Source organism: Cladophialophora immunda, assembly GCF_000835495.1.
Source record: "Cladophialophora immunda strain CBS 83496 unplaced genomic scaffold supercont1.2, whole genome shotgun sequence".
Classification (NCBI taxonomy): Eukaryota; Fungi; Ascomycota; class Eurotiomycetes; order Chaetothyriales; family Herpotrichiellaceae; genus Cladophialophora; species Cladophialophora immunda.
The window spans coordinates 4,638,469-4,662,036 of NW_015622542.1; the positions used below are offsets into that span (position 1 = coordinate 4,638,469).

At 53.9% G+C, this 23,568-nt stretch overlaps 8 protein-coding genes across 8 annotated transcripts; 1 reads left to right on the forward strand and 7 right to left on the reverse strand.

The window, feature by feature from the left end:
• Positions 1-332: 332 nt before the first annotated feature.
• On the reverse strand, positions 333-3,036 carry PV07_03875 (uncharacterized protein). The gene is made up of 7 exons (XM_016390635.1): positions 2,362-3,036; positions 2,120-2,290; positions 2,005-2,065; positions 1,756-1,912; positions 1,576-1,699; positions 959-1,517; positions 333-884 (listed from the first exon to the last, which is right to left on the reverse strand). Exons 1-7 carry the CDS (start codon positions 2,552-2,554, stop codon positions 557-559), a joined length of 1,593 nt encoding a protein of 530 aa, XP_016252537.1. The 5' UTR covers positions 2,555-3,036; the 3' UTR covers positions 333-556.
• Positions 3,037-4,108: 1,072 nt separating this feature from the next.
• On the reverse strand, positions 4,109-6,338 carry PV07_03876 (calcium/proton exchanger; the record flags this gene model as incomplete). The annotated part of the gene is made up of 5 exons (XM_016390636.1): positions 4,109-4,414; positions 4,511-5,377; positions 5,427-5,622; positions 5,728-6,109; positions 6,173-6,338. The coding sequence occupies 5 exons, from the start codon at positions 6,336-6,338 to the stop codon at positions 4,109-4,111; spliced, it is 1,917 nt and encodes a 638-aa protein (XP_016252538.1).
• An 893-nt stretch (positions 6,339-7,231) lies between these two features.
• On the reverse strand, positions 7,232-8,083 carry PV07_03877 (uncharacterized protein). Its single transcript, XM_016390637.1, has 2 exons — positions 7,665-8,083; positions 7,232-7,608 (listed from the first exon to the last, which is right to left on the reverse strand). The coding sequence occupies exons 1-2, from the start codon at positions 7,753-7,755 to the stop codon at positions 7,421-7,423; spliced, it is 279 nt and encodes a 92-aa protein (XP_016252539.1). The 5' UTR covers positions 7,756-8,083; the 3' UTR covers positions 7,232-7,420.
• A 395-nt stretch (positions 8,084-8,478) lies between these two features.
• PV07_03878 (uncharacterized protein) lies at positions 8,479-9,862 on the reverse strand. Its single transcript, XM_016390638.1, has 3 exons — positions 9,411-9,862; positions 9,161-9,355; positions 8,479-9,082 (listed from the first exon to the last, which is right to left on the reverse strand). The coding sequence occupies exons 1-3, from the start codon at positions 9,771-9,773 to the stop codon at positions 8,813-8,815; spliced, it is 828 nt and encodes a 275-aa protein (XP_016252540.1). The 5' UTR covers positions 9,774-9,862; the 3' UTR covers positions 8,479-8,812.
• A 1,625-nt stretch (positions 9,863-11,487) lies between these two features.
• Positions 11,488-14,259, forward strand: PV07_03879 (uncharacterized protein). The gene is made up of 3 exons (XM_016390639.1): positions 11,488-11,640; positions 11,700-12,436; positions 12,490-14,259. Exons 1-3 carry the CDS (start codon positions 11,503-11,505, stop codon positions 14,093-14,095), a joined length of 2,481 nt encoding a protein of 826 aa, XP_016252541.1. The 5' UTR covers positions 11,488-11,502; the 3' UTR covers positions 14,096-14,259.
• A 16-nt stretch (positions 14,260-14,275) lies between these two features.
• PV07_03880 (uncharacterized protein) lies at positions 14,276-16,232 on the reverse strand (the record flags this gene model as incomplete). Its single annotated transcript, XM_016390640.1, has 3 exons — positions 14,276-15,010; positions 15,078-16,049; positions 16,101-16,232. 3 exons carry the CDS (start codon positions 16,230-16,232, stop codon positions 14,330-14,332), a joined length of 1,785 nt encoding a protein of 594 aa, XP_016252542.1. The 3' UTR covers positions 14,276-14,329.
• A 1,079-nt stretch (positions 16,233-17,311) lies between these two features.
• Positions 17,312-19,412, reverse strand: PV07_03881 (uncharacterized protein; the record flags this gene model as incomplete). Its single annotated transcript, XM_016390641.1, has 1 exon — positions 17,312-19,412. One exon carries the CDS (start codon positions 19,410-19,412, stop codon positions 17,979-17,981), a length of 1,434 nt encoding a protein of 477 aa, XP_016252543.1. The 3' UTR covers positions 17,312-17,978.
• Positions 19,413-20,045: 633 nt separating this feature from the next.
• PV07_03882 (uncharacterized protein) lies at positions 20,046-22,369 on the reverse strand. The gene has a single exon (XM_016390642.1). It carries the CDS (start codon positions 22,213-22,215, stop codon positions 20,227-20,229), a length of 1,989 nt encoding a protein of 662 aa, XP_016252544.1. The 5' UTR covers positions 22,216-22,369; the 3' UTR covers positions 20,046-20,226.
• Between the last annotated feature and the right edge of the window lie 1,199 nt (positions 22,370-23,568).

Here is a 23,568-nt window from a genome sequence, read left to right on the forward strand (position 1 = left end):
TCTTGCTCTTGCCTGATCCACTCTTCAGATCGCTGAAAGGAACCTCGTCATCGTCGTTCGGCTGCCATCCATGTGACAGAATCGAATAGCGCGGAATATCGTCGATTAAGGTCTTTAGTCAGAGTCAATTTACCCCGACCTACCGAAGACGCATCGCCAGGACACACTACCCGCGACACGTGGAGAGCTTGTGCTCGGTCGCTGGGTCCGCTGATGAGGGTCGGCGTCAAGGGGGACGTTGGGTGAGGCTGAGTAGGAGTGGCCTTGCGGAGCAAGATTATTGCGGTTAGAATGCTCGGAGGAGGGTTCGTGATGAAGATCTGCCAGGTATCCTCATATATATATATATATATATACACCGCACGCAGCTACATGATGAGTTTGCTAGGGTATTATATCCGGAAAGATATCTGTTGAAGGCTCGACTAAGGGGGGGCTGATCAGGCTGAAGTGTCTCTTTGCTGTGTCAGGGTGATCCCCCCGAGCTTGCTCTTCTGCAAACGATAACGGTGTCAACTCTGTCAAATCGATCCCGCTCGCACACGTAAGCTACCCCTCACAGCGCGTCGATCCGCCCCAGCAGCCACTGCAGGTGCCGATAGGAGCTCCGGGGCTGGAACTGAGGCTGCATGTGCCCGCTGAGATAGGTCTCGGCCCACATCAGCCCGCGCTCGAAGTGCTGCACGCCCATCACGCCCTGGTGGAAGTCCAGCCCGTCGAAGCCGCTGTCGGTGAAGACCTGCTGGTACTGGACGTCCGGGATGGTGATGACGATGGGCTTGGACGGCGCCGTCTGGAACCCCAGCTGGCCGTTCCAGGTCATGTTCTGGATCGCGAGCATGGTCCCGTTCAGGAGCAGGTCCATGTCCAGTGCACCGTTGGACCTACGTAGGAGTTAGCTCGCCGTATGATCTATGACCATAGATGTAAGGGTATCAATGAGGCGTGAGAAACGTACACCAAGACTCGGTTTGTCGCTTCAATGACTCTGGGGAGGACAGCTTGGATCGGGTCGAGGCTCAGATCCCCCAGGTCTTGTGGTCCGCCCTCACCGACGAAGACCGGCCCCGTGCACAGCGTCCAGTCACTGTCCACGGGAACATGCAAGGCCTTCTTCACGTCGGTGCGGTTGAAATACGGCGGCAGTCCGGGATAGGAATAGATCAGATCACTGGGGAACCCCAGAGGGTCGGAGAGCAGGGGGCACTGCAGGTTCGGTTCGTAGACGTTGAAGCACGGATTGACGCTGTAGGCGCTATCATACACGAGATCCCACAGGTCGCAGTCCGGGTCGGCCGTCGCATTGAGATACAGCGCCGGCTGTGTGCCGTTGGGCGGGAACTGCAGGAAGTTCTCGCGGTACTGCGAGTATCCACAGGTCTGGTCGCGCTGGGCGAGATGATCCACGAACGTGTCGTTGAACCCCATGAAGTTGTTGTTCTGTTGAATGTATGGGTATATCGCTATGGCGTTGAGGTAGTCATAGGAGCCGATGCACGGATCGTAGACCAAAGCACCTAAGACTAAGCATCAAAACCTGTCGAATCTGATACAGAGCTGCGCGGCGGACCGTACCTGAAAGGTTAAAATGCGTAGTATCGTTCTGATCAAGCATCGCATTCGCGACATACGGGACGTATCGGCCGGCATAGCTCTCGCCCGTGACATATATCTTGTAGTCGCTGATGTTGAAAATCGTCTAGTAGAGCTCAGTCTGAATGACCGAGTCATGATGTAGGAGCAGTTTGATCGTACCTGGAAGTTGCGAAAGAATTCGATGAATTCAGCCGCAGGCTCTTCCTCATTCGTGGCGGTCGGCTCGCCTCGTGAGAAGCCCACGCCGATTGGATACTCGACCCAAAGCATGTTCGTCAAGTTCACCCATGAGTAGGGATTGATTCCTGGTGAATACCTGCTTTTGTTTAGCATCAAGCACTAGTACGGCAAGAGACAGTGATTTAGAAGTCCCAAGGAGTTGTTGCTCAAGCTTTCTGGAGCACGTACTGTCCCCAAGACCATTGAATGCGGCCATTCTCTTGAAGAAACCCTTCGAGAGAGCTACAGCCTGTCATCTCGGTGAGCGAAACCTCTCTCTGCACTGTTAATTTCCTAGCCTTACCTGGACCGCCATTGAACCAAATAGTGATCTCCTCAACTGGTGGCCCCACACGAGGCTGGAAGACGAAAAACATGCCACGGCTGTTATCCGACATGTTAAGGGGAATAACACCCGAGTACATCTCGGTCATAAAGGTCTTGGGGATGTCGGGCAGAGACTCGACGTAATATTCTACATTGGGCCATCGTGAGCATACCATATCTATGTCGTGAAATATGGTAACCTAGGAGCGTGAGACTCACTCTCGGTCGCATTCGTATAGTACAGTCGTTGTGCTGGCGGGGTATCCCTGCCATAGAGAGACCTGGTTCGCATATCCTCCAGTGCTTTCGCAGTATACCCTCGGTTTCGAGAAACATCACGGCGATGGCCAGAGACGGCGGACAGCAGGAAGGTGCCGACTAGCAGAAGGATATCCCAGCGCTTGAACATCATGTTCTTCTATTGTGACGAACTGAGCTTGAACGAGAATTGACGTCCGAGTAAAGGTGCAGCTTCCACCAAATATGAACCGCAACAAGCGAGAGATGTCATCATACCACAATGCTACCCTGTCAGAAGATCTTGTGTAGCACGAACCTTGGAGAGTAGTGCACAGCTAGAGCAACTCTGATGGCTAGGTCAGGCTCTCGTGCCGACCCAGCCAATGCAGAGACGCCCCTCTTCAGATAGAAGACCAGAGCAAGTCATTGGCCAATACCGCGTTGTATTGCCCGCTGGAGCGTCGCGGGAAGCCTGATGCCGATAGCGGTACTGCGGTTACGACAAGCTTGTGTTCGACCCGTTAGGTGGTGCTTGTTGAATCCCCGAACGACCTTTGCCAGAGCTTGGCAGTGATGAGTGAGCCCTTTGTGTGCGGGACGACGTATTCTTATTGCACAGAGCTGTCGCATAAAGCTCCGCAGCGGGTTCTCTGGCCTCGACAAGGAAAAGGCGGAGAAGAACAAAGTAGAGTGCCTTGCGACAGCCAATTGGCAGATAACAGGATCGATAGCCGAAGAGCGGAGTATATCGCATCCTGTCCGCCAAGATTGGCCGGCAGCTCATGGATGTTGCTGCATACTAAGGATTAAGTAGCATTTTTGCCTCTGAATGGGCGAAGGCGCCGAACAACGTTGGGCCCCAGAAGCCCACAAGCGAGGCAGGAGGATCAAAAATGAAAGATAAGGAATGTACGGGAAGGGTACCTGAATTTGCCACAAGCCGGGCATCTTTTGTGCTCTCAGCATCGTCACCTGATTCTTGTCAAGCCCGAGATGTCCAAGAGTTGCAGCTCCGGCTACATGTCAATTTTCGAAGTCAAGGCACACATATAGCCATGGGAACTCGTTCAAGTCGGATCTCGCCCAGGTTGAGAAGCTGGTGCCTTGTCGAGTCCATCAGAGTACGACACTGGCCGAGGGTACACATCCCTGTCTTATCAGCAAGGTACACCTAGTAATCAGCGAAGCTAACTGTGCAAAGCAAGTTTAGGTGACATTGAGAAACGGTGGGTGGCCGGATGATGTTGGATTTGGTGGATTGACACGTGACTATCCGCATGAGTCATGATGCCTTGGCAAGTTTGGCTCTTTGAGTCAACATGTTTGTTGTCTTCAGCCTCGCTCAGCCTTGCATTGTCTCTGAGCCCTCCTTACTTCCTCTTCCCTCGGGTGATTTCCTCCTGGTCCCTCCTCACGCCGTTCCATAAAGCTGAGCGCCGTTTCAGTTCGATTGGAGCATCGCGGGGACGTCGTCTGACCTCCGTCAATATATATCTGTGGGTGCTACTGTAGCATCGTTATCTTCGTCCCAAATGCACCCCTTGGTAAGTCGTCCTTGCCCTCCACTTCTCGTTGCTCAACCAAGGTGCTCTGTATAACACCATCCTATTCAGATATTATCTCTTGTGGCTTCGAGTAGACGATGCCGTGGTCTTCCGAGCCTGTTACTGCATCAATCATGGCCAATCTGATATCTCTTCCACGCATCGTAGTGGAGCGACCTGAGTCAGTCCGGAGGACGGTCATGCGGGGCTCGATGATCTGGCGTGGGAAAGAGATATGCTCCGACTGCAATGATGAAGTAGCAGGCACAGAGCAGGCTTCCTTCCAAGAAGTTCGACTTGCCATAAAGAATGAGCACATTCACCAAGAAGGTTGTTGCGAAGAGCGCCACAGTCTCGAAGATGCCGAAATACATGGTCATGTCTTTGTTGAGAGCCCAGCCAGCAATGACGACGAGAGGTGTCACGAACAGGGAGATCTGGACGGATGAACCAACAGAGACGCCAATCGCAAGGTCGAACTTGCCTTTCTGCAAATATCAGTTAGCATCTCCCAAACACAATAGAGTCATCCTCAAGGCTCCTCCTTGGCCGCACCGGGCTTTCAAGGACAAAGGTATCCTTACAGTGGCAACCGCAGTCGCGGTGATGAGCTCTGCGCAGTTACCAGCAACTGGGAGTATGATAAGCCCGATGAATGCTTCGGAGAACGGCCCTGACTCGACGATATCGTCAAGCGTGTTCACAAGGAAATCGGCACAGATAGCAACAAGCAAGGACGATATAACGAGCAGTAAGCTGGAAGCTAGCTTCCCAATAACCAAAGGCGAATCCTCTAGCGTCTCGATATCACTTGGGCTATCGGCGTTTCCGACGGAGTTTCCCAACAGCAGGCGTGGCAGACTGGAGGTTGAGCCTGCGTAGGACGAGCGATGTGACCGCACGGGCTGCGAGCCGGTAGGACTTATATGCCGCTGACTTGAAGTGCCAGAATCCGATCCTCGTATCCGGGAAGGAAATTGGTAGATGGAACTTCTCAGATTGCGTCTCTTGTCAGAAGAGGCCTTCCAACCCTGTCCTGGTGTCTCGGCGTCTTCATCCCCTTCGGATTCTTCGAAGTTTAGCTGACCGTTGGCGTCGTCAGATCCGAGCTGGGACTGTCCTGAATCGTCCAACGCAGACATCTCCAAGCTATCTTTTCGGGTTGGGGGCTTAGTGATATGGCCTCTAGCCGCCTCCTCGTCTTGAAATCGAATCGAGCGTGGAATTAGCAATGAATTGGAAGCAGCCATGTCTCCACTCGTCCTTGCAGAGCCATTCATGCCGTTCGAGCTCACGACGCGGATCAATGGTCTGCTGACAATAGTCTTCTTGATCTGCAGGAAGATATAGAGTAAATATATTGCCAACAAGGTCAAGGAAGACGCCCGACTCAAAGTCAACACGGCGGCTCCAGCTGACTTCAGATCGTCAAAAGAGTGGACAAGAGCACTCTGCAATGCATCAACAGGTGACTGTACCAAGCACTGCAGGACTGCTTACTGGTATGAGCAAACTGAAGACAGATACACTGAGGAGGCAAGCCAGAGCTTGCGCATCCTCTTTGCTGTGAGACTGCTCTTGATGACAAAAACTTCCAGCCAGAATTGCTATCCCTAGGATGAGCAGGAGGTTCACGAGAATCGACCCCAGAAGAGAGGCTTGCACCACCTCATATTGATTGTGATAAAGGGCGGCACTTGAGTCATCAGTTAGATATTTTGAGGAAATGGAAGCGGCTCGGTTCATACAGACTGGAAGATGTTAGTCTTGGACTTTTCTTTTGGCCGGGAGGGAAACTCACAAGATCACAATCTCGACCAGGTTTCCAAACGTCACGTTGAGCAGAGCGCCAACGACGTCGCCCGATTCCCGTGCAATGTTCTCCGTCGCGCAGGTGAGCAAGCTCGATAGCGGAACCACGGCGATGACATTGGCGGTGAAAACCAGAATGTGGTTCGCACGAGCCAGGTAGCTGGCAATGGCCAACGGGACGAACACGAGGAGGCTATTGAGCCACGAGTATCCCAGGATGGCTCGGAAAGTAGTAACAAGCTCGAGAAGGGCCTGAGAGACGCAGTTGCGCTTCACCCTACGAGGATCTGAGTAGCCAGCGAAATCGCGAGAGTGTTGGCCACGGGCTCCGCCATGGCCGGATGAGCGGTGCAGAAAGCGAGGGAAACTCCCTGGCGGGCTTCGTGTCAATGCAGAGGTCCTGAAATCCAGACAGGTCAACGCCGGGAACGTACTCAGGACTCTCGAAATGGGACTGGAACTGTAGAAGCCGGGGTCAGAAAACAGGTCTATAACCCAACGGTGGAATCGGCACAAAGGTTTACCTCGGAACAAGACGGCTAGCTTCGCAGGCATCGTCTTCGCCGTTGATTTCTGAGCCTTCTTCGGGTGTGCTGCCATCGAAGGAGCACCGTCCGTCTGTGTTCATTCCTCGAAGGCTGCACGTGCGGCCCGCCCGAAGAAAAGGAGAGGGATAAATGAAAAGGGCAGGGACACAAGATCAACGGTGCGAGTCGTCAAGCTGATATCAAGCCAAGAGTTGGAGGGGAGTCTGTGCGCTGTTCCGTCTTCCCGAACGCCCATCCCACGCCTATGCAAATGAGCGGAGTTGGCTTCGGGCCAGCCTACAATTGGTGGCTTCACAGCCTCTCTCTGGTAGAGGCGATCCCCTTGGCCTAGTTAAGGGTGTTTCTCCTGCGGACAACTGCCAGGCCTAGTCCTGATCTCTGCCGCCCATTTATGCCATTCAGGAGCTTGCCGTGCCTGGTCCGTCGCCCACCCTTCTCTCTGGCAATCTCATATGAGGCATTTTTGCGGCTGAGTCTTGGGGGAGGCGTCTGACTGTTCGAAAATCCCCTCTGTCTGTTCTTGTCTATACCCCAGTCCACCCTTGGGCCTCCAATGCCAGTGGAGAACCGTTTTACACTTGATCGTGAGATGGTCTCTTGCACGACTCGGTCGAAATGACAAACTCGTGCCGAAATCAATACGTCTTGGTTTATGTGCATAGGCTTTTTCATGGCGCAAATCGATAGATGCCGACAGCCGTCGGCAGCATGATACCCTGTCCCTCTTGCTAAACGCTCTGGGCAGCTTACAGGCGATCCACATGAAGGATCTACCGAGATTTTTGACACTTCGCCCTTCTCAAGCATGCCGGCTAGTCCCCGAGCCTCGCTTGGTTACGCGAACTTATATTTCCCCCGGACCAGGGCGAGACCTTTCGACGCCTTTGTCTTAGTGGCCAGTGCTACGCGCCGGGTAACTTTTTGGGAAAAGGGTCGAGTAGTCGATTAAGGATAAGGCTCATGTATTTGTCCTGTAAGAATCCTGTTGGCAAAACAACCTTGGAAAGGCTGACTTTAGAAACATTCAACAAAATCATCCTCAACAAGAACTGCTTCGGGAGACTCGTCGCGGACGTTGCGAAGATATTTCTAGACCAATGCTTTCTGTGGGACATATCGAGATTCAGCCACTATTTACACGCGGTAGACCTCTGATTCAGACGCCTCAGATCGACGACGAGGCTGGAGCTGGTAGTCCGCCTCAAGGTTGGCCGCCTCGACACTGATGTGAAAAGTCGAAGCAAGGTAAGATGCGTACCGACGACGGTATGCGTCCGTGATCTGATCAATCGGTCGTGGTGGCGCAGACGAAGCCGAAGTGACTGACCGAGTATCAAATCAGCATCACTCTGCTGCCTGAGAATCAAAGTCTACTGACCTGTGATCTTCGAAACAGTTGCCATGGGCTTCGTTGCCGATGGTTCCCAGATGGTCCTTGACTGATTGCCACTGACGGTATTTGAGGCCATTTGGCGTGAACCTGTTGAAGGGAACAGGAGCAAGCCGAATATGGCGGTGAGCCCTCGATGCGAGCCTCCTGCGTCGTGTCTTTGCAAGCAGCAGTCTCAGGAGCGGACGGCAGCGGGAGAATAAGAAAAAATAAATAGGGCTCGTGGCTAGCAAGCCCTTCTCTGGTAAGGGTTTCAACAATATCGCGAAACAAGATTGGTAGTTTATGTTAGAACACCAGCAGATATAGCAAAGCAACTGCACCCAATGCAACAGGACACAGAAAGTATGCGAACGCGATGGTGAGAATCAAGGCCATTTGTAGAGCTTCACCACAACCCATCCCTCATTGTGGGAACGGTGGATATGTCGACCTACCGCGCTGCGAATGCTTTATATGAGTGAATTTGGTCTCGCCAGAAAGTTCCAACTTCCTTGATTTTCTGCCTGGCATGTTGTGCAGAAGCTGCCACTTTTGTATGAGCCATTTAACGAAAGTCAATGACCTCAATGGAAATGTCGGTCACGAATCCACAACCACATGCAAGCAGATGCAGGCCGTCTCCACATAGACCAGTTCTGGGCAGACAACAGTAGCCTGCCCACGCACATTCCTGGGGTATGCACCACTTCTGGCCAATCAGAGCACTGCTCTTCTTGTTTTGGCCGAATCACCTGCAGAGGGGATGGGATGGGCAACCGGTAGAAGGGAAGGGCAGGATTGAGGCGCAGTCAACCAAAAGGGCAGCACCAAGGACGATCAAATCAGAAATCTCTCATTCCATAACATCGCGTCTGCTAGCGTTAGTCGGTAGCCGAAAGAGCAGGGCGACATATGCTTCGGCAAATGTGGTGGATGAACTGAGCTTCTTAGGAGAACCGAACCGAGAGTACAGCCTGCACATCATTACGCATGACTTCCCAAGGATTGGGCGCTTTTTGGTAACCTCAATTGAAACGAGCCTGAAGCTCCAGGTGGGAAAAAGATTGCTGTGCTGGTAGCCGCGCCGTTCCCGCTGCGCCGACTTTTCTCAGCATGACCGTGTGCATACACCATCTGCAAAAATGGTTGGCAGATCATTTAGGAGCTAGAGCCACCTTCCACTCCGGGGCTTCGACATTCTCTCTTCCTGACATGAAACGAATGCTGTTTTGCAGGATTTTGCGCACCACTTCAACTTCATCCGTGTCCCTGGGGCCGTATATCATCAGGTATGTGTCGGCGACGTGGGCGTTCTCGAAAGTGAACCTTGCCGTCTTGGGTTTCGACAATCGATGTCGCTCGCCCCACCCTTTCTCGATAATGAGTCGAGCATCAGCCGGAGAAAGGTAGAGATGGATTGAGTACTAATGAGCCCCAAGATTAGTATCAGCAATGCGAGCTGCCAACGTTAGATCCCCTGAGAAGGAGCAACCGCTACTTACATCAGGATGGATATGCCCACATTCGCCGCGGGCAGTGTAAGCCGTTGAAGACGGTTTTGGAGCCGCTGGGTCCTTATTCGCGAGGACCTCCTCGCGAACAAATAGCGCAGGGTTATGTTTTTCGTACAGAGAAAGGCGCTCTTCCAAGATGTCGCTATTCTGTACCACGACATTCTTGAACAAGTTGGTAATGTACTAGATACCAATCAGTACTCCGACAACTGGGTATTCCAGTCCAGGTTGTCCATACCGGCTTCATCTCATCAGGTGCATGCTGCGAAAGCTGGCGATGCGGGATGATTCCACCCACGGCTGCACGCTCGCCTTTTCTGTTTGGTAAATTCTTGATGTCTTCATGAGCGCCATCCGTTGGATAGTCCGAGACCTGGGTTGCGCCGCGCTTAGAAAGAGCAAACAATCGAAGCATGGTAACGAAAGCCCAGCCCTTGACATTGTACGAAGCGCCACCGGGCCCAAGAGCCAGGAAGGCATGATAGTCTCGAATGCACCAGACGAGCGCGCTCAGTGCCACGGTCGACGCGCCAGTCAGAACAGCGGCACGGACGGCGCGATCCCGCGGCGGAAGGGCAGGAAGGTGCTTGAGGTAATCCATTTGGATCTGTGCAGTTTGTTGATGTTTCCAAGCGATAGATAAGTATACAAGGATTCTAAACTCGATGCTTGTGGTATCGAAAGGGAGACAGGTTATGTTTTGCGTCGAACGATGAGGTTCCGGCGTTCTGAAGCTCGGTGGCTCTTCGGCTCGGCCTTTCGACGGCCATAAACTGATCTGACGCGTCTTGGGGACTCATTGTTTCTGACCACCGTCATCACTCTAACACCTTGTCTTCCTGTGTCGTGCTTCTTTGGGGGAGTTATGCTGCGGACAGCCCCTCATCGCTCCCTGAATATAGGTATCTGCTGTGGACCTCGACCGAAGCGGAGCAACAAACTGCCCGCTACAGCCCGTCGAGAATGCGGGGCTTATGGCCCTCGGGCTGCTGGGCTTCGGTCTCCTGGCATGTACAAGCTGCTTCGGCCGAGATTGTCAGGCACCGCTGGGTGAAGGTTGCTGGAATGACCCGGCGGCTTGGGGCCAAAGGGTTCCTATTTTATAGCACCAATGGAGGGATTGGCGATGGTATGCGACAGCTGCCTCCCGGTACGAGGACCAGGACTACCAAGTACTCGCAGTCACTCTCGAATTGGGTCTATACCATTTATGACCTACGCTTTGCAATATCGCCAGGTCGAACAGGGTCTGTCTCCTGCAACACAGTTACCTTTTCTAGAGGCTGAACCGATCTCTCTTCTAGCATTTGCAGCTGAACATGGGAGACTCAGCTGCACCGCTATTTTCGCCGATGCACCGGGACATGAACTTTTTCATTCGATGGGAAAGCCTTGCGATGCTGTTCGAAGCACGAGGAATCTCATGTCACTCCATACGTGGCATCTGTTCGCCTCGCGTCTACCATCCAAATGTGTCAAGGGGGATTCTCTGGTTAGGGGCTCGTGGCAGACCGCCTCCTCGAAATTGGGACAAAATGTGGCGGAAAGTGACGCCCCAAGAACCTTAACTGGGCATCTTCCCGCCCACTGAGCCCAAGAGGAGGCAAGACGAACTTGTTTAGGTAGGCGATATGGGCTACCCTTCGCTAGGCTTGCCAAGTCAGCATAACGCTTTCCTATACGAGTATGAGCCGTTAACCATTGGCGCAGTATCGACCACCTAGACCGCCCCTGGAGCTTGTTCACACTTTCTAAATCCAGGGCATCGAGAATTCAGCCTAACGACGCCCAGATCGTTGTGGACACTCCCTCGCATCTGGGTACTCCAACCATTGAATGGAGCTGCTGAGGTCAATGTCGATGCCGACTCTTCTCTCTCAGCCAGCCTCTGGTCCCTTAGCAAGCCATCGCCGCCAGGTGGCTCATACACCTGAGAAGCACATGCCCAATCTGAAAGATCTTCGCCTCAACAACGTGGAAGCGGGTCAGGTAAGAGGCATTGATTCGATCGCATTACTTTGGCTTCATGCTCGGCGGCAGCAGCTGTGCGCTACAGCTGGTTCATTTCGAGCATGGCTCTCGACTGTCGCTTTGTTGGCAGACATCTGCACGAAAATGGCGTCGTGCAAACGAGCAAAAGTGCACCATGTTGCCTTTGCCTAGTCGAGCTGTCACCTCGACCTGAGGTTTTGGGTAGTGCCAGAGTTCAGGTCGCAGTCTAGACACGGAGCCATGGCGTCCTTGGGGCTATTTATCTGTCCAGCGTGTTCGCAGAGGCATGCCAATCTATCTCACATCCTCAATCACGGTGAATATTTCGAGTTGGTAACATGGATTTCAAAAAAGCGAGCACTGTAAGCGGCCTTGAGCCTCGGAAAGCAGCAAAACAGCCAATCATCATACGCATCGATCAGACAGACTCGATATCCAGCACCGACAGTTCTGAGCCAGATACGAAGGAGTCTCAAGTAAGTCAACAACGAACGAGTCAACCGTGACTGGGGCCAGCATACTTACGAAGATCTAGCATGCCCAGCCAGCCTGCTCGTCGGTCGCTTTCCAATCTTCGAACGAGAATCTCCCGCGACATTCCCTGGAACATGATGTCTACCAACCGCCGGCTGCCAAAGTCTGGAACAAGCTCGCCGAGAGTGTCAGGCTTGCCTACACACGCGGCAAGGTCTCGCTGGAACAGCGCGAACACGATCAGAAACCGATCTCCGTTGCAGGCAGATTCAATCACTGTTACGTCTACCCGCTAGACAACCGGAGTGGAAAGAACGAGCGCATATTGCTGGGACGGTGGGCTCCAAAGCTTGAAGTTCGAGATGGCCATGGCACACGGCAGACTGTCATTCAAGCCGCCTCACACAACTATGCCGGCTTCTACAATCTCACCAAAGGTGCGGAAGAACTGCAGCGCTTAGCCCTCGAGAAGCTACCCGTCGCCGACTCCCGTACAGTGAGATCCCTGGAATCGGCTATGCACGATGGCTTTGCCAAATTCTTCTCTGCCGACTTCTGCTACACGACCAGCACAGGATACGGTTCCAACGTATTGGCCTTCTCGGCGATCCTGAACCAGGACTGGCTCGTCATGTTTGATGACAAGTGCCACAACTCGATGCACGTCGCCGCGCATCTCAGTCATGCCGGACTGGTCAAGAAGTTCCCGCATGGCAATTTTGAGAGAATGGAGGCCATCCTGGCCGAGTACAAGGACAAGTTTGCGAATATCCTGGTCTCAATCGAGGGGTTCTACAGGTCGGTCATCTCCACGGGTCGCTGAATCGTGCGCTCTGACAAGAAAATCACAGCATGGATGGTACCGTGCCTGCTCTCGACACGCTTGTGCGCCTGAAGCAGAAGTATAACTTCACTCTGCTTGCCGACGAAGCTCACTCGTTGATGTGTCTGGGCCGCACGGGTCGCGGGTGTATCGAGGTTTGGAATGAAAAACACCCCGACCAGCCCGTCCCGACTGACCTCTTCGACCTCCGCACGGGAACATTGTCGAAGTCGGTCGGGGCGATTGGGGGCATTGTGTGCGGGAAATCTCGATTCGCCGCGACGGTTCTGAAGCGCCGTGACGAGATGCTTGCCTCTGGAGCCGATCCTGTTCCGACCTCATCCATTATCCAAACGTTGAATGTCCTGGGCCAACCGACCCTGCTGCAGCGCCATCTTCGGAGGCTGACTGCGGCGGCGACCTTCGTCCGCGAAGAACTGCACCGGGCCGGCGTCCACGTATATGGCAATGCCATCTCGCCCATCCTCCCGGTACACGCTGGTCGGCCCAGCATGGCAGCGAAGATGTCGTACGCGCTTCGGAAGGTCGGCCTGCTCGCCACGCCGGTGTCGACGCCCGCAGTTCCCTTTTGGGAGTCTCGCGTCCGGATTTGTCTTTCCGCAGATCACGATAACGACACGGTCGACGGACTGATCGCAGCAATCGTGAAGGCCGCTCAGAATATCGGGCTGACTGGGAATGCTAAGTTCGAGCCCAGGCCGTTCAACTACCTTGACGAGCTGCCCACTGAGCAGGAGAGAACGGAGGCGCGGCACACCTGCGACTATATTCGACAACTCATCGACCAGGACATCAGGAGGACCACAGGCACAATCTGCGACCATACCATTTTGGATGCGGGCCACGCGGCACGAAGCAGATACGGGCTCGGGTCCGGCGGTGCACGCTGGATCACAGGCACGTCGGAACTGCACATCCAAGTCGAGAAGCTAGCTGCACGGCTCACAGGGACCGCAGACGCACTCACTTATCCGGACTCGTTCATTGGGCTGATGTCGACCGTCGCCGCTCTGAGTCGGCCGGTGATAGGGTTCAAGAAGCACGTCTTTCTCGTCCCAGATTCAGCACCCCAGGCCGTCTGGGATGGGTTCCGTGCGGCGTCCAAGAAGAGAGCTCCAAGGGTTCAGGGATACGGCGATAGCCTCGACTCGTTGCTCGAGCACATTCGCTCCTGCGGCCCCGCGACCTACATCACCCTATTCGTCGACTGTGCAATCAATCATCAAGGCGACAGCCTGGAGACGATCCAGCGAGCTCGCGGCCCGGCGGGCATGACGATTCTCATGCACGACCGCGCCGGGGCTGGGAGTTTATGGCCGCACGAAGGGGCAGATGCTCTCTCGACAGGCTCGAGTACGAGGACGGGTACCAAGTATCCGACTTCGACTTCCCCTCCCACGTACCGGGACCACCAGGTCCTGGTCTACGGCTCCTTCTACGCCGCGTTCGGCCTACCCGGAGCATATCTCGTGGGCTCCCCGGCCCTGCTCAAGGAGCTGCGGTACACGAGTCGTGGGTACATGTTCACGACGTCGCAGCAGCCGTTCATCATGGGCATGGTCGGCGCGGAGCTGCGGCGGATGATGGAGCGGGATGTCCAGAAGGCACTATGAAAAATGAGTTTTCTTCTTCTCTTTTTGTATCTATCTGCAAGTGTAGGGACTTGAAGCATGAGGCGAGCATGGGACACGGGGTGGCATTTCAGGTTTATCCATACGTTTTAACTACGACGAGGCTGCGTACCAAAGGGAGGTGGATATCTTTGACTCAAAATCGGGAACGGATTTGTATGATTGTATTACAATTTACACAGCTACCCAGCTACCTCAGTGGCCACACTTTGAGTTTCAGGACAGCGATATGGCTCCCCACGGGTTCGTCGGCGTGAATTCCCCCTCGACCATGCACGTCCGCGGCACGTTCGCGGGCAAGGTATTCCTCCAGCCCCAACTGTCCGCCGGGCCGGTGGTGCGGTACGTGGCGCCGACGCTGCGCGATCCCGTGGCGACGTCCCTACCGAACATGACGCGCTCGAAGACGCGGTAGACGGCCTCGGGCGCGTAGGCGCTGACCGAGTGTCCGGCGTCGAGGATGCGCGAGAATGAGAGGGCGCCGAACTGCTTGACCAAGCCGTGCCGGGCACCAGCCCCTTTAATACCCTGGATCGGCTCGTAGCCCGCGGCGAGGAAGCCGGGTTGGTGCGCCCACTTTGCGGCTTTGGCGGTCGCCTCGCCGCCCGTCCAGGGGCAGCGGTAGTCGCGGTCGCCGAAGACGAAGGCCACCTTGACCCCCGTGGCCAGCGCGTACTCGATGTTTGGCAGCCCCGCTTGGCGGAACGAGTCGCCCGTGCCGAGGAATTGGTACGGCGTCGGCAGACCGTAGACGCCCGTGGTCAGCTCCGAGTCGTAGGTGAAGTTGAGGGGCACGCCGAGCGAGGCCTGCACCGCGGGGAGGTTCAGGTAGTTCGTCACGGCGAGGTCGTACGGGCACGGGTCCGGGTTGAGGATCGCCACGTCAAAGTCGCTTCGCTGGGATCATTTGGTCAGTTAGGTTTCCCCTTGAGGCTCGATCGGTTGGGGACGGCGGATGGCTCACATTGTTCAGCGCATCAAAGGCGCTCATGATCCCAAAACAGGCCTCCGAAGCCTCCATGCAGGCCTCGTTGACGGTCTGGTTGTTCCCGTTGAACGCCGGGTCGCCGATCTTGCCCAGCGAGCGGCACGTCTTCATGAGGTCCATGCACCCTTGCGGCTTGGTGATGTTGTCCATGGCCTCCTTGTAGACAGACTCCGGGATGAAACGGACGCCGTAGGTATTGTTGTAGGCATACTGCGGATATCCTTGCATGGAATATTCAAAGTCAATGCAACCGTTGGTGATCCCCAGAGTGTCCAGTGTCAAGTGCTTTGCCTTCAGGGGATGTTTGGCTGGAAGCTTCTTGAGGTTCTTGCTGAAGAGGGCGGCGGTCTCGGGGCCCCAGAAGCCGCCGTACGAGTTGGCCCAGATGCTGAGCTTGTTGGACGAGGTCGAATACCCTGGGAAGGACGAGAGCCAGTGTTCGGCCGCATGCCACAGAGCCCTCGCGCTCGACACTGTGGTATTTGTGATATGCAAAGGATCTTGGCTGGGGAATGTGCCTACTTGAAAGGTCGCATTGATCGCTGGCAAAGGCGACGTGTCGAAATCCTCCGGGGTAATGATCTGCGTCTCAATATTGAAAGTGCCATTGACAAGTTCATCATACGAGAAACCGGTCTGAACTGGCTGGTCAAGGTAGAGCATGTTGACGTAGTTGTTGAATGACCACGGGTTCGCCGTCGTGTCGTTGCCCGCGACATTGACATAGCACGGCCCACTTTCGCTCGCAAGAGCAGTGTAAATCGAGCTCTCACCAGGACCTCCGGCAAGATATATGGCAAGTGGAGCGGTAGACGCATTGTGTCGCGCCTCGAAGTATATGAAATAAGTGTTTATGTCGAACCCCCCAACGTCTGAGAGGAGGGACCCCGGAAGGTGGACATAACCACTATAGGACTTGACTCCGTGGGTGGTCTCGCAGATGTCGGTCTATCATTCTGTCAGTGAATGTATTTGACTGTTCGCTTGACACTCGCTCACTTCTTTATAGGAGATTTTCACTTGGGGGTTGACCTTCGAGGTAATAATATCCAATCCGGTAGGAGCTTGGGGGAATTGCGCCAACGAGATTGGAAGCACCGCAAGTAACGCAAGTACAGCAAGTTGCTTCATCGTGATGAACGTCAGGGTCAACTAAATGCGACAGTGAATTGATTGATTCATACGTTTGACAAACAGTGGACAATCCATGATTTATATCTTTTTCCCTCCTCAACGTGCTTGGGCGCCTGAAGCTGTTAACATGCGTTCTCGTGAAAGCAAAGCCAGAAGTGTTGACGCGAAATTCGAGGGGCTGAAGATAGCATCGCCATGATTAACAGGGCGCTGTAAGGCTGCCCTGCCTCAAAAGACGGCGGCGGAGGCGGCTCGGAGAGAATTTGCTTTACCGTCAAGGTTGGTCAATACGAGAGCATGATATTGATTACTGGAATCGGCTGAACATCGTGTAACCCGGACCGACCCCGTTGATCGACAGGCACCCGAGACAGGCACCGCATCAAAGCGGTTAGCAGATACGAGCCAGGCTAAGTTGTTCAAGGCAGTGTAAACGAGTCTGGCCCCCAAGACTCGTTTCCAATCGTCAAGAAGGCGGACGCAGCGAATAAAGGGCAACTTGGCGCGGTATGAGGCCCCCAACTTCAGAATATTGGAGCCTTAGGACGCATTGGGTCTGTTGAAGCAATTACCACATCAAGAGTGGCGGGCTCAACGGTGAAAAGATGCAAGAGGAGGCTGCGCCTATTGGACTTGTCCCATCAATGACAGAAAGAACGAGCACGACGACCAGGCTGAAGTCGACATTCTCGTCGAATTGCGATGTTCTTGAGCCAAAACAGCTCTAATCAGTCCACGTGTCTCGTTGCTTGGGTTCTTTGCTGAAACCGCCGCGCTGCAGCTCGTATAGTAGACCGTGCCAAACGCCGTAAAATGAAGACTTCAATATTTATGGTTTGATGAAGGCCGACGGCTTTTCGCCTAGTCGTCAGGCTTCCTGTGACCTCTGCCGCATTTTCATAGACTTGGACTTGCGGAATATGTTGCACCACTCCGAAGAGACGCAAGAAGAAAAGCAGGCCGGGTTGTTTTGACGAAGCAGGGACAATCTCCGCGGTAACGGGGAGGAGGAGGTGCACAGGGATCCTGCTGAGAGCTGCAGCGGGCTGACGGGCTCCATGACGACCTTCAGCCAGAGGCTCAGCTCAGGCTTGACGGAACAAAAGGGTCATCGGCAAAGATTCGCCAAGTATATTGCTGGAGTCCGGCAGTATCAGTCACTACCGCCAAGCAGAACCTCAATGCCAACTGGGTCCCTTTTCGCGATGTTTGGTATATATTTCAAAGGCCCGGAATCTCCTCTAACATTTCCCTGTCTGAAAGAAGTGTGACAGCGATAACGAGACCTCATAACAAGCTATGCTTTGAGTAAGGGATTTGTTAAGGGTTCAGATCGGGTTTGGTGGGTGGGGCCTTTCTCCTGATATGTGTTCGCTGTTGCCCAAGGTAGCAGGTGGTCTCGCCATATCACAAAAACAACTAGATCCATGTGGGTTGTGGGTAAACTTGGGTTGACAAAACTCCTCAAAACGAGGGTCGAGGGCAGGATCTAGTTGTAAGGAGAAAGGTAAGATCAGAGCCGCCCGATCTGAACTTTTTGCTCCCTGGAAGTAGTATTCGATTCGCACTGGCGTAGATCGTCGACTTTTTTTGCGCTCAGAACCGGTGAAAAATATCTGCCGTGTGTGGTAGAACCCTCTGAACCTCGAGGTCTGGCAAGAAGTGAAGACGTGGGAGGGGTGGTTCACAGTAGAACACAAAGGTCGCTCTTTTGCCTCGATCCCCGAATCAGCTCTTGGCTCTCTACTTTCCTTGCGTTTGGAGGAATCCCATGCAGCGGGAAGATCCGAGAGAGTCCAGTATAACGCATGGCTTGTGGACGGAGTCAAACCAAGCGCGTATTCCCTGAGCATCCCGCTCGCGCCAGATGCGCGACAAAAATGTCCTGGTGGCTTCCTGCACGACCGGCATAAATCGATCAACATACTCGTCCACATCCTGGACTGCTTTGGTCCGTGCGGCTGGGTCTCGAATCTCGATCGCAGCAACAATGAACGGCAGCGTTACAAACCGGATCGATCGCTGTGTCGTCCGTCGAGCCAGCTCGAGTTCCATGAGCACCTCGCGCGACCAGATATCCGCCTGACCATCCTCTTGTCCAAATTCGTGTTGCAGTCGGTGGGCCATCAGCAACGCGGCCAATCGGTATACCCTCGCTTGCGCCAGGAGGTGGACCACTTCGACCGACGAGAATTCATTGACGAAATGCTCCGGTGTGGACGGTTGCCATGCATTCACAGCAGCCTGGATGCTCCGGAGATGCTGGTGCAGTGTGTATACGAAACTGGCATTGCTGGCGTCGATCAGCGAGTGGCTGATGGCACAGAGATCGTAATAGTATGGAAGTAAGGGGAGGCAGAACCCCAAGTGGCGATCCACGCCTTTTGCGGGCGGTGACTGGATCCTCAGTGTCGGTTTTCGGCGGTGGACCGCACAGTCCATGATCTCCAGCAATACAAGAAAGACGAGCTGGGGCTCTGTTCCAGGGATCGATGCGGCAGGCTCAATATAAGGCCTGGCACGGCTGAGGCAATAGCGGCAGATATCGGGTACACCAACACCAACCTCTGTGTAGATATAAAGTGCTAAAGCCATCCCCACTGTGAGACATAAAGCCGCATCTTCTGCACTGGTAATCGGCAGCATGCGCAGTGTTCTCATGGCTGAGGATGCATGCCGGAGATTAGCGTCCACATTCACATCCATCGGTTTGTCGCTCTGGAATCCCTTCAGCCCGCCTGCATAGGCGAGGTAGGCGTCTTTGAGTACCGGCAAAGCGGCCGGCAACGGGGCCTCAAACGACTTTTGCTCAGCATCTTCAAAGCTGGAGCCGACCACATAGAACTGCAATGTCTGGGGTTGGTAGAGGAGGAAACTCATCAGATCCCTCTCTTCCGGGCAGAGACCAGGAACATCCCGTAGCCAGGCACCGACATCGCGTTCAGACTGAGCGTCCGAGCTTGACCGGCTTGACGATGTTTGAGAGGCAGAGTGGTCTGCATGTTGTGGCCTTCGACCCGCCCGTCGCGGTGGACGCACAGTCAGACAGGCCTGACCTAGCCTGTCACATCTGACACAGGTGGCAGTCAGCGAAACACGCTGGCAGCGTTCCTTGAGCTCATAGCATCGGTCACATGCAGCCCGGACTCCGCGACGCTGGGCCGTGACTGATGCCATTGCAGTCCCTCGGATGAATCCAACAGAAGGACCTGGCCTAGGAAGAGGCGAAGGGCGAAGGAGAAGAGCAAGTGATTCTTTCGCAAATAGAAGGTGTCAAAAATGCTGGTCTTCTCACACGGAACATTCGGTGACCAACAGCGTTCCCCGACCCAACGATCATTGAGGAGCGAGGCAGGCGAGAGTCGAGGCGACGGGACTAATTTCTAGTGGATGAATGGCAAAAGAGCATGGATGCTGGTGGAGAGAACAAGCTGGTCATTCAGTAAACCTCGACGCAGCTGGGAGCAAATTGCCAGGTGGTAGAAACTCTCTGTTCGCAGCCCGCTGCCGGGTTGGGCTTAGGGCGAGTCGTGTGGGCAATCGGCCGTGTCTCAACCGTCGTGGGGGCCACGTCTATCTCGGGCTTATCCAGACAGGCTTCACGGGCACTGAGATGGTCAGCTAAGATCTACTGCCACTTCTGACGCCATTGGCTTGCTGTTTATTTCCCCGTCTCCAGACAGGCTTCTCTTCCATTCTAGAAGGCTGCAGGGTATCTCTGGGCATTATTTTTTGTGCGGAACGGGGACCATTCCATAAGAATATATATACAAGAAGTATCGCCCTTGTACGAGGCGGTTCTTGTTGTCTGCAAAGCGTACGGGTGGGTTGATTGTGGGTGATTTTTGAAGCAATACTCTACCAAGTTCGCACTAATCAACACTCTCGTCCATCCCCAAACCAGCGTAACGTATCATAAGGTATGGCAATTAGGCAGAATTTCGATGCGAAAACCCTTCCAATGCAACTAGCCCTTATCCTTAAGGTGACTCTAGTAGAACAGACCAGCAGCTGCTGCCAGAGCCAAGGTTACGCTGAGAGCAGCTGCCTTCTGGTGACTCAACGAAGCCGCTGCAATGTTGGTGTACGAAGCAACTGTCGGCGAGGTGGTTGAGACGGTGGTATTGGAGCCGGTGAAGCTGGACCCTGCATTGGAGCACACCTTGCCAACGTCGGAGGGAATCGATGGGAACTTGTCCACGGCATCCAGGATCGCCACCGCCATCCCACCCGTCAAGTGGCTTTGCACGTGGCAGTGCAACAGCCACGCTCCTGGGGTGTTGGCCTGGTATCTGAACACCATCCAGGCTGCGCCTTCCGCTTCCGTGCTTGTGTAGCCGTCCACAAACGGTGGATTGTCGAGATTGAACTCGACCCCAGCGGATTGAGCTTCGGCAACAGTAGTGTAGTTGAAATCCCCAGTGCCCGTCCCGATAACGAAGAATTTGTTGGCGTGTTTGTGGATGGGGTGCGGTTCTGCCAACGGGCCAGCTACCTTAATGATAAGGTCCACCCATTCGTTGTAGTTAGTCCTCAGTATGAGATCGCTAGTGGGAATGTCTGCTGGAGACTGATAGAGAAGTGGCGGGGTTTCATCATCTCGGCTTTGGTTGTATGCGTCTACCCCATTCAGAACCCAAGCCCATGACATCGACTCTTCCGGGTCCTTCATAATGTCGAGAACGAAGGTTGCATCGGCCGTACTTGAGACCGCCTCCGCAGGGTATGGGTAAGCCGTAGCCTTGTCCAAAACAGTGATGGTGGTCGTGTTCTGGCCTCCATAATTCATAAGAGCTTCAGCGGTGGTCGAGGGCCCTGAGCTGCCTTGATAAGACAAGATGCCGTACCCCGAGATGACTTGATTCAAGCCGCTGTTCGCGACGCGGATGGTGTAGTCCGCTGGGGTTTGATCGAGCTTGACCAGCACTGAGATTCTATCTCCATTGTCGACTTCAATCTGATCCACCACCTGAGGTTCGATATAGTGGCCGTTAACCTCGTAAACGTATAGCTTATGGCTATCAATGGTGATCTTGAAAAGTGCCGTACCACTAGGACTGATAAATGATAATGCTGCCCACTCGTCCGCAGCATCGACCAAGTAGGTGAAGTTCGTGCCAGTGTAAGACGTGCATTCGTAGTATGCGCCAGCGGGCAAGGCGGCCAAGTTACGGCTGTAGTTGCCTTGGACCACGGTGTTGTTGGGTGGAATACACCCCTTCGCAGTCAAGGACGTACCGTCAAGAACAATCTCCGCCTGGGCAGCTTCGTCGGCGTTGAGAGTGGCTTCTGATAAGCAGTAGGATGATCCCATCCCATTCAGTACGAAAGAGTCTGTGCAGGAGTAGTCGATGTTCGCGGACTTCTCGATTTCAAAGAACTCATTGAAGGTAAAGCGATTCCAGTCGGCTGTCAGGATTGCCTCGACGTTTGCTTCTGCGGCCTCCATCTTCTGAACGTCGGCAGAGCTATTGCTGATTAGTGAGAATGGCCTAGTCGCATTTTCCGTTGGGGAAATAATGATTGCCCCATATAGACCATCCATCATTTGACCTTTGTAGTGACTATGGTAGAAATAGATGCCAGATTCCTCAGCTGTCCACTGATAGTTATAGCTGGAGCCTGGCTGAATCGTGTATTGAGAGACGCCCGGAACTCCATCTGCCCACGGTGTCCCTAGCTGTCGGATGCCGTGGAAGTGAACACCAGTGACGTTAGGCATGTTGTTGATTACCGTAAAGTCAACACATTCTCCGACGCCGAGTCTCAGAGGAGGGCCAGGAAAGGAGCCATTAGTCAAGATCGCCTCTCTGGAGAAGATGTTCGATGCGTTCGTGAGTCCCCACGTCAGCTCGATCAAGAAGGGTTTGCATGCTGAGGCCGTCGAGCAGATTGAAGAACTTGGAGAGGCGGATGAATTCGACTGCGCATAGGCACCCACTGCTGGGCCCAGCAAGGCCGCGATTCTTGATAGCCTCATTGCCAGGAATAACGAAGGTCAGCCTGGAAAGGGATAAGAAATGAAAGCGATTGGATGGAAAAGAAGAGCCAAAAACAAAACGAGTGACTTCGGTGCTGCGTACGAAGAGAGCGAAAGGATGAGTTCAGAGTCCTGTACCTTTCCAGGAAGGCTGGGAAAGGCGCACAGTTGGGTTAATGAACTGTTCTTCCGGTCCGCCATATTCCAAGCCATGACCGACCCGGACCAGCCAGATTGCCCCCAGAAGCAAGAAGAGAGAATAGTTCAGGCGAATTCCACCGAAATCCTCCAGTTTAACCGAATGGCTGGTCCTGCGTGAGCTGGATGAGACATCCGTCCCCATAACATGTTCCCACAATCTAGTTGACGGGGTGTTTGGTCGACAACGCTCAAAATATAAGTCCCAGAAGAGAAATTGTCCAACAAATGACATCTCCACCGACCACAACAACAACCATAACAGAGGATCAACGGCGACCATTGTAATAACACCTGGGTATCGACTTTGGCCCATGTCTGAAAGGGATGAACTCACGTTGCCACAAACGGAAGTGAGAAGGGGTTTGACCCCAGTTAAAGGCGCTGCATCCAGCCAAACCAGCGTTAACACTTTACGGATAGAGGAAGTTTACGCACCTCCAAGCCCCACAAGCTATTTCTGGAACACAACGTCGATAACGTATCCCGTGCTATCCGACAAAGGAGAGGTGTAAAGGAGGAGAGGAGGACGCCAACCCAAGCGAGCTAGGGACATATTCGTGACACTAAGGTTGCCGAGGCTGCAGATCCACGCGAGTCGGACTTGATACAATCAGGTAAGTGCCTATGCTCCACAGCCTCGCCGGTAGCTGACGCGTCTTATGTACACGTACTTACACCCGCAATTTACTCTGATGCTTGGGGCCGCTGGGCTAGTAACGTCCTCGGCTCACTTCTGGTGTCCATTACTTCGCAGCTGGGTTGAGCCACAGATGGTCTGCGTTGTCAAATCTATCATGTCGGGTACTTTGAAGGCCGTAATCTAACGAGTATCTATCTGGTTACTTATACAACATCCCAAGATAAAGGGTGAGTGTTGTTATTCAGGCCTGCGAGCATATCGCAATAACTGCGAACGCTCGGAAATTAGGAATAGCGTCCAGCATGTCCACGTAAAGGAGACGTAATGGGTGACGAATTCGAGTCTATGGCGAGGCTCTGCAGCGTTTTTCGCAAACCTGTGGTCGTAGCATTGAAGAGAGCCCCCTTCGCTAACCCGAGTCGCGAGAAGTGCGAAGCGTGGAGGAACAAGAGCAGGAGGACTATTTCTCCTGTCTCAATCGAAACTTTGGACACCCTATGAGCAATTACAGA

What these genes read in the sequence shown, in the direction of transcription:
- PV07_03875 (XM_016390635.1), bottom strand. Translation starts at nt 2,554, where the DNA reads ATGATGTTCAAGCGCTGGGATATCCTTCTGCTAGTCGGCACCTTCCTG. An exon ending in TACGCATTTTAACCTTTCAG is followed by an intron (nt 1,518 to 1,575) that starts GTACGGTCCGCC and finishes GCTTAGTCTTAG; the next exon opens with GTGCTTTGGTCTACGATCCG. An exon ending in GCGACAAACCGAGTCTTGGT is followed by an intron (nt 885 to 958) that starts GTACGTTTCTCA and finishes ACTCCTACGTAG; the next exon opens with GTCCAACGGTGCACTGGACA.
- PV07_03879 (XM_016390639.1), top strand. Translation starts at nt 11,503, where the DNA reads ATGGATTTCAAAAAAGCGAGCACTGTAAGCGGCCTTGAGCCTCGGAAA. An exon ending in CAGATACGAAGGAGTCTCAA is followed by an intron (nt 11,641 to 11,699) that starts GTAAGTCAACAA and finishes ACGAAGATCTAG; the next exon opens with CATGCCCAGCCAGCCTGCTC. An exon ending in TCAATCGAGGGGTTCTACAG is followed by an intron (nt 12,437 to 12,489) that starts GTCGGTCATCTC and finishes AGAAAATCACAG; the next exon opens with CATGGATGGTACCGTGCCTG.
- PV07_03882 (XM_016390642.1), bottom strand. Translation starts at nt 22,215, where the DNA reads ATGAGGCTATCAAGAATCGCGGCCTTGCTGGGCCCAGCAGTGGGTGCC.
- PV07_03878 (XM_016390638.1), bottom strand. Translation starts at nt 9,773, where the DNA reads ATGGATTACCTCAAGCACCTTCCTGCCCTTCCGCCGCGGGATCGCGCC. An exon ending in CACCTGATGAGATGAAGCCG is followed by an intron (nt 9,356 to 9,410) that starts GTATGGACAACC and finishes ATTGGTATCTAG; the next exon opens with TACATTACCAACTTGTTCAA. An exon ending in GTGGGCATATCCATCCTGAT is followed by an intron (nt 9,083 to 9,160) that starts GTAAGTAGCGGT and finishes GGGGCTCATTAG; the next exon opens with TACTCAATCCATCTCTACCT.
- PV07_03877 (XM_016390637.1), bottom strand. Translation starts at nt 7,755, where the DNA reads ATGGCCTCAAATACCGTCAGTGGCAATCAGTCAAGGACCATCTGGGAA. An exon ending in AACTGTTTCGAAGATCACAG is followed by an intron (nt 7,609 to 7,664) that starts GTCAGTAGACTT and finishes ATACTCGGTCAG; the next exon opens with TCACTTCGGCTTCGTCTGCG.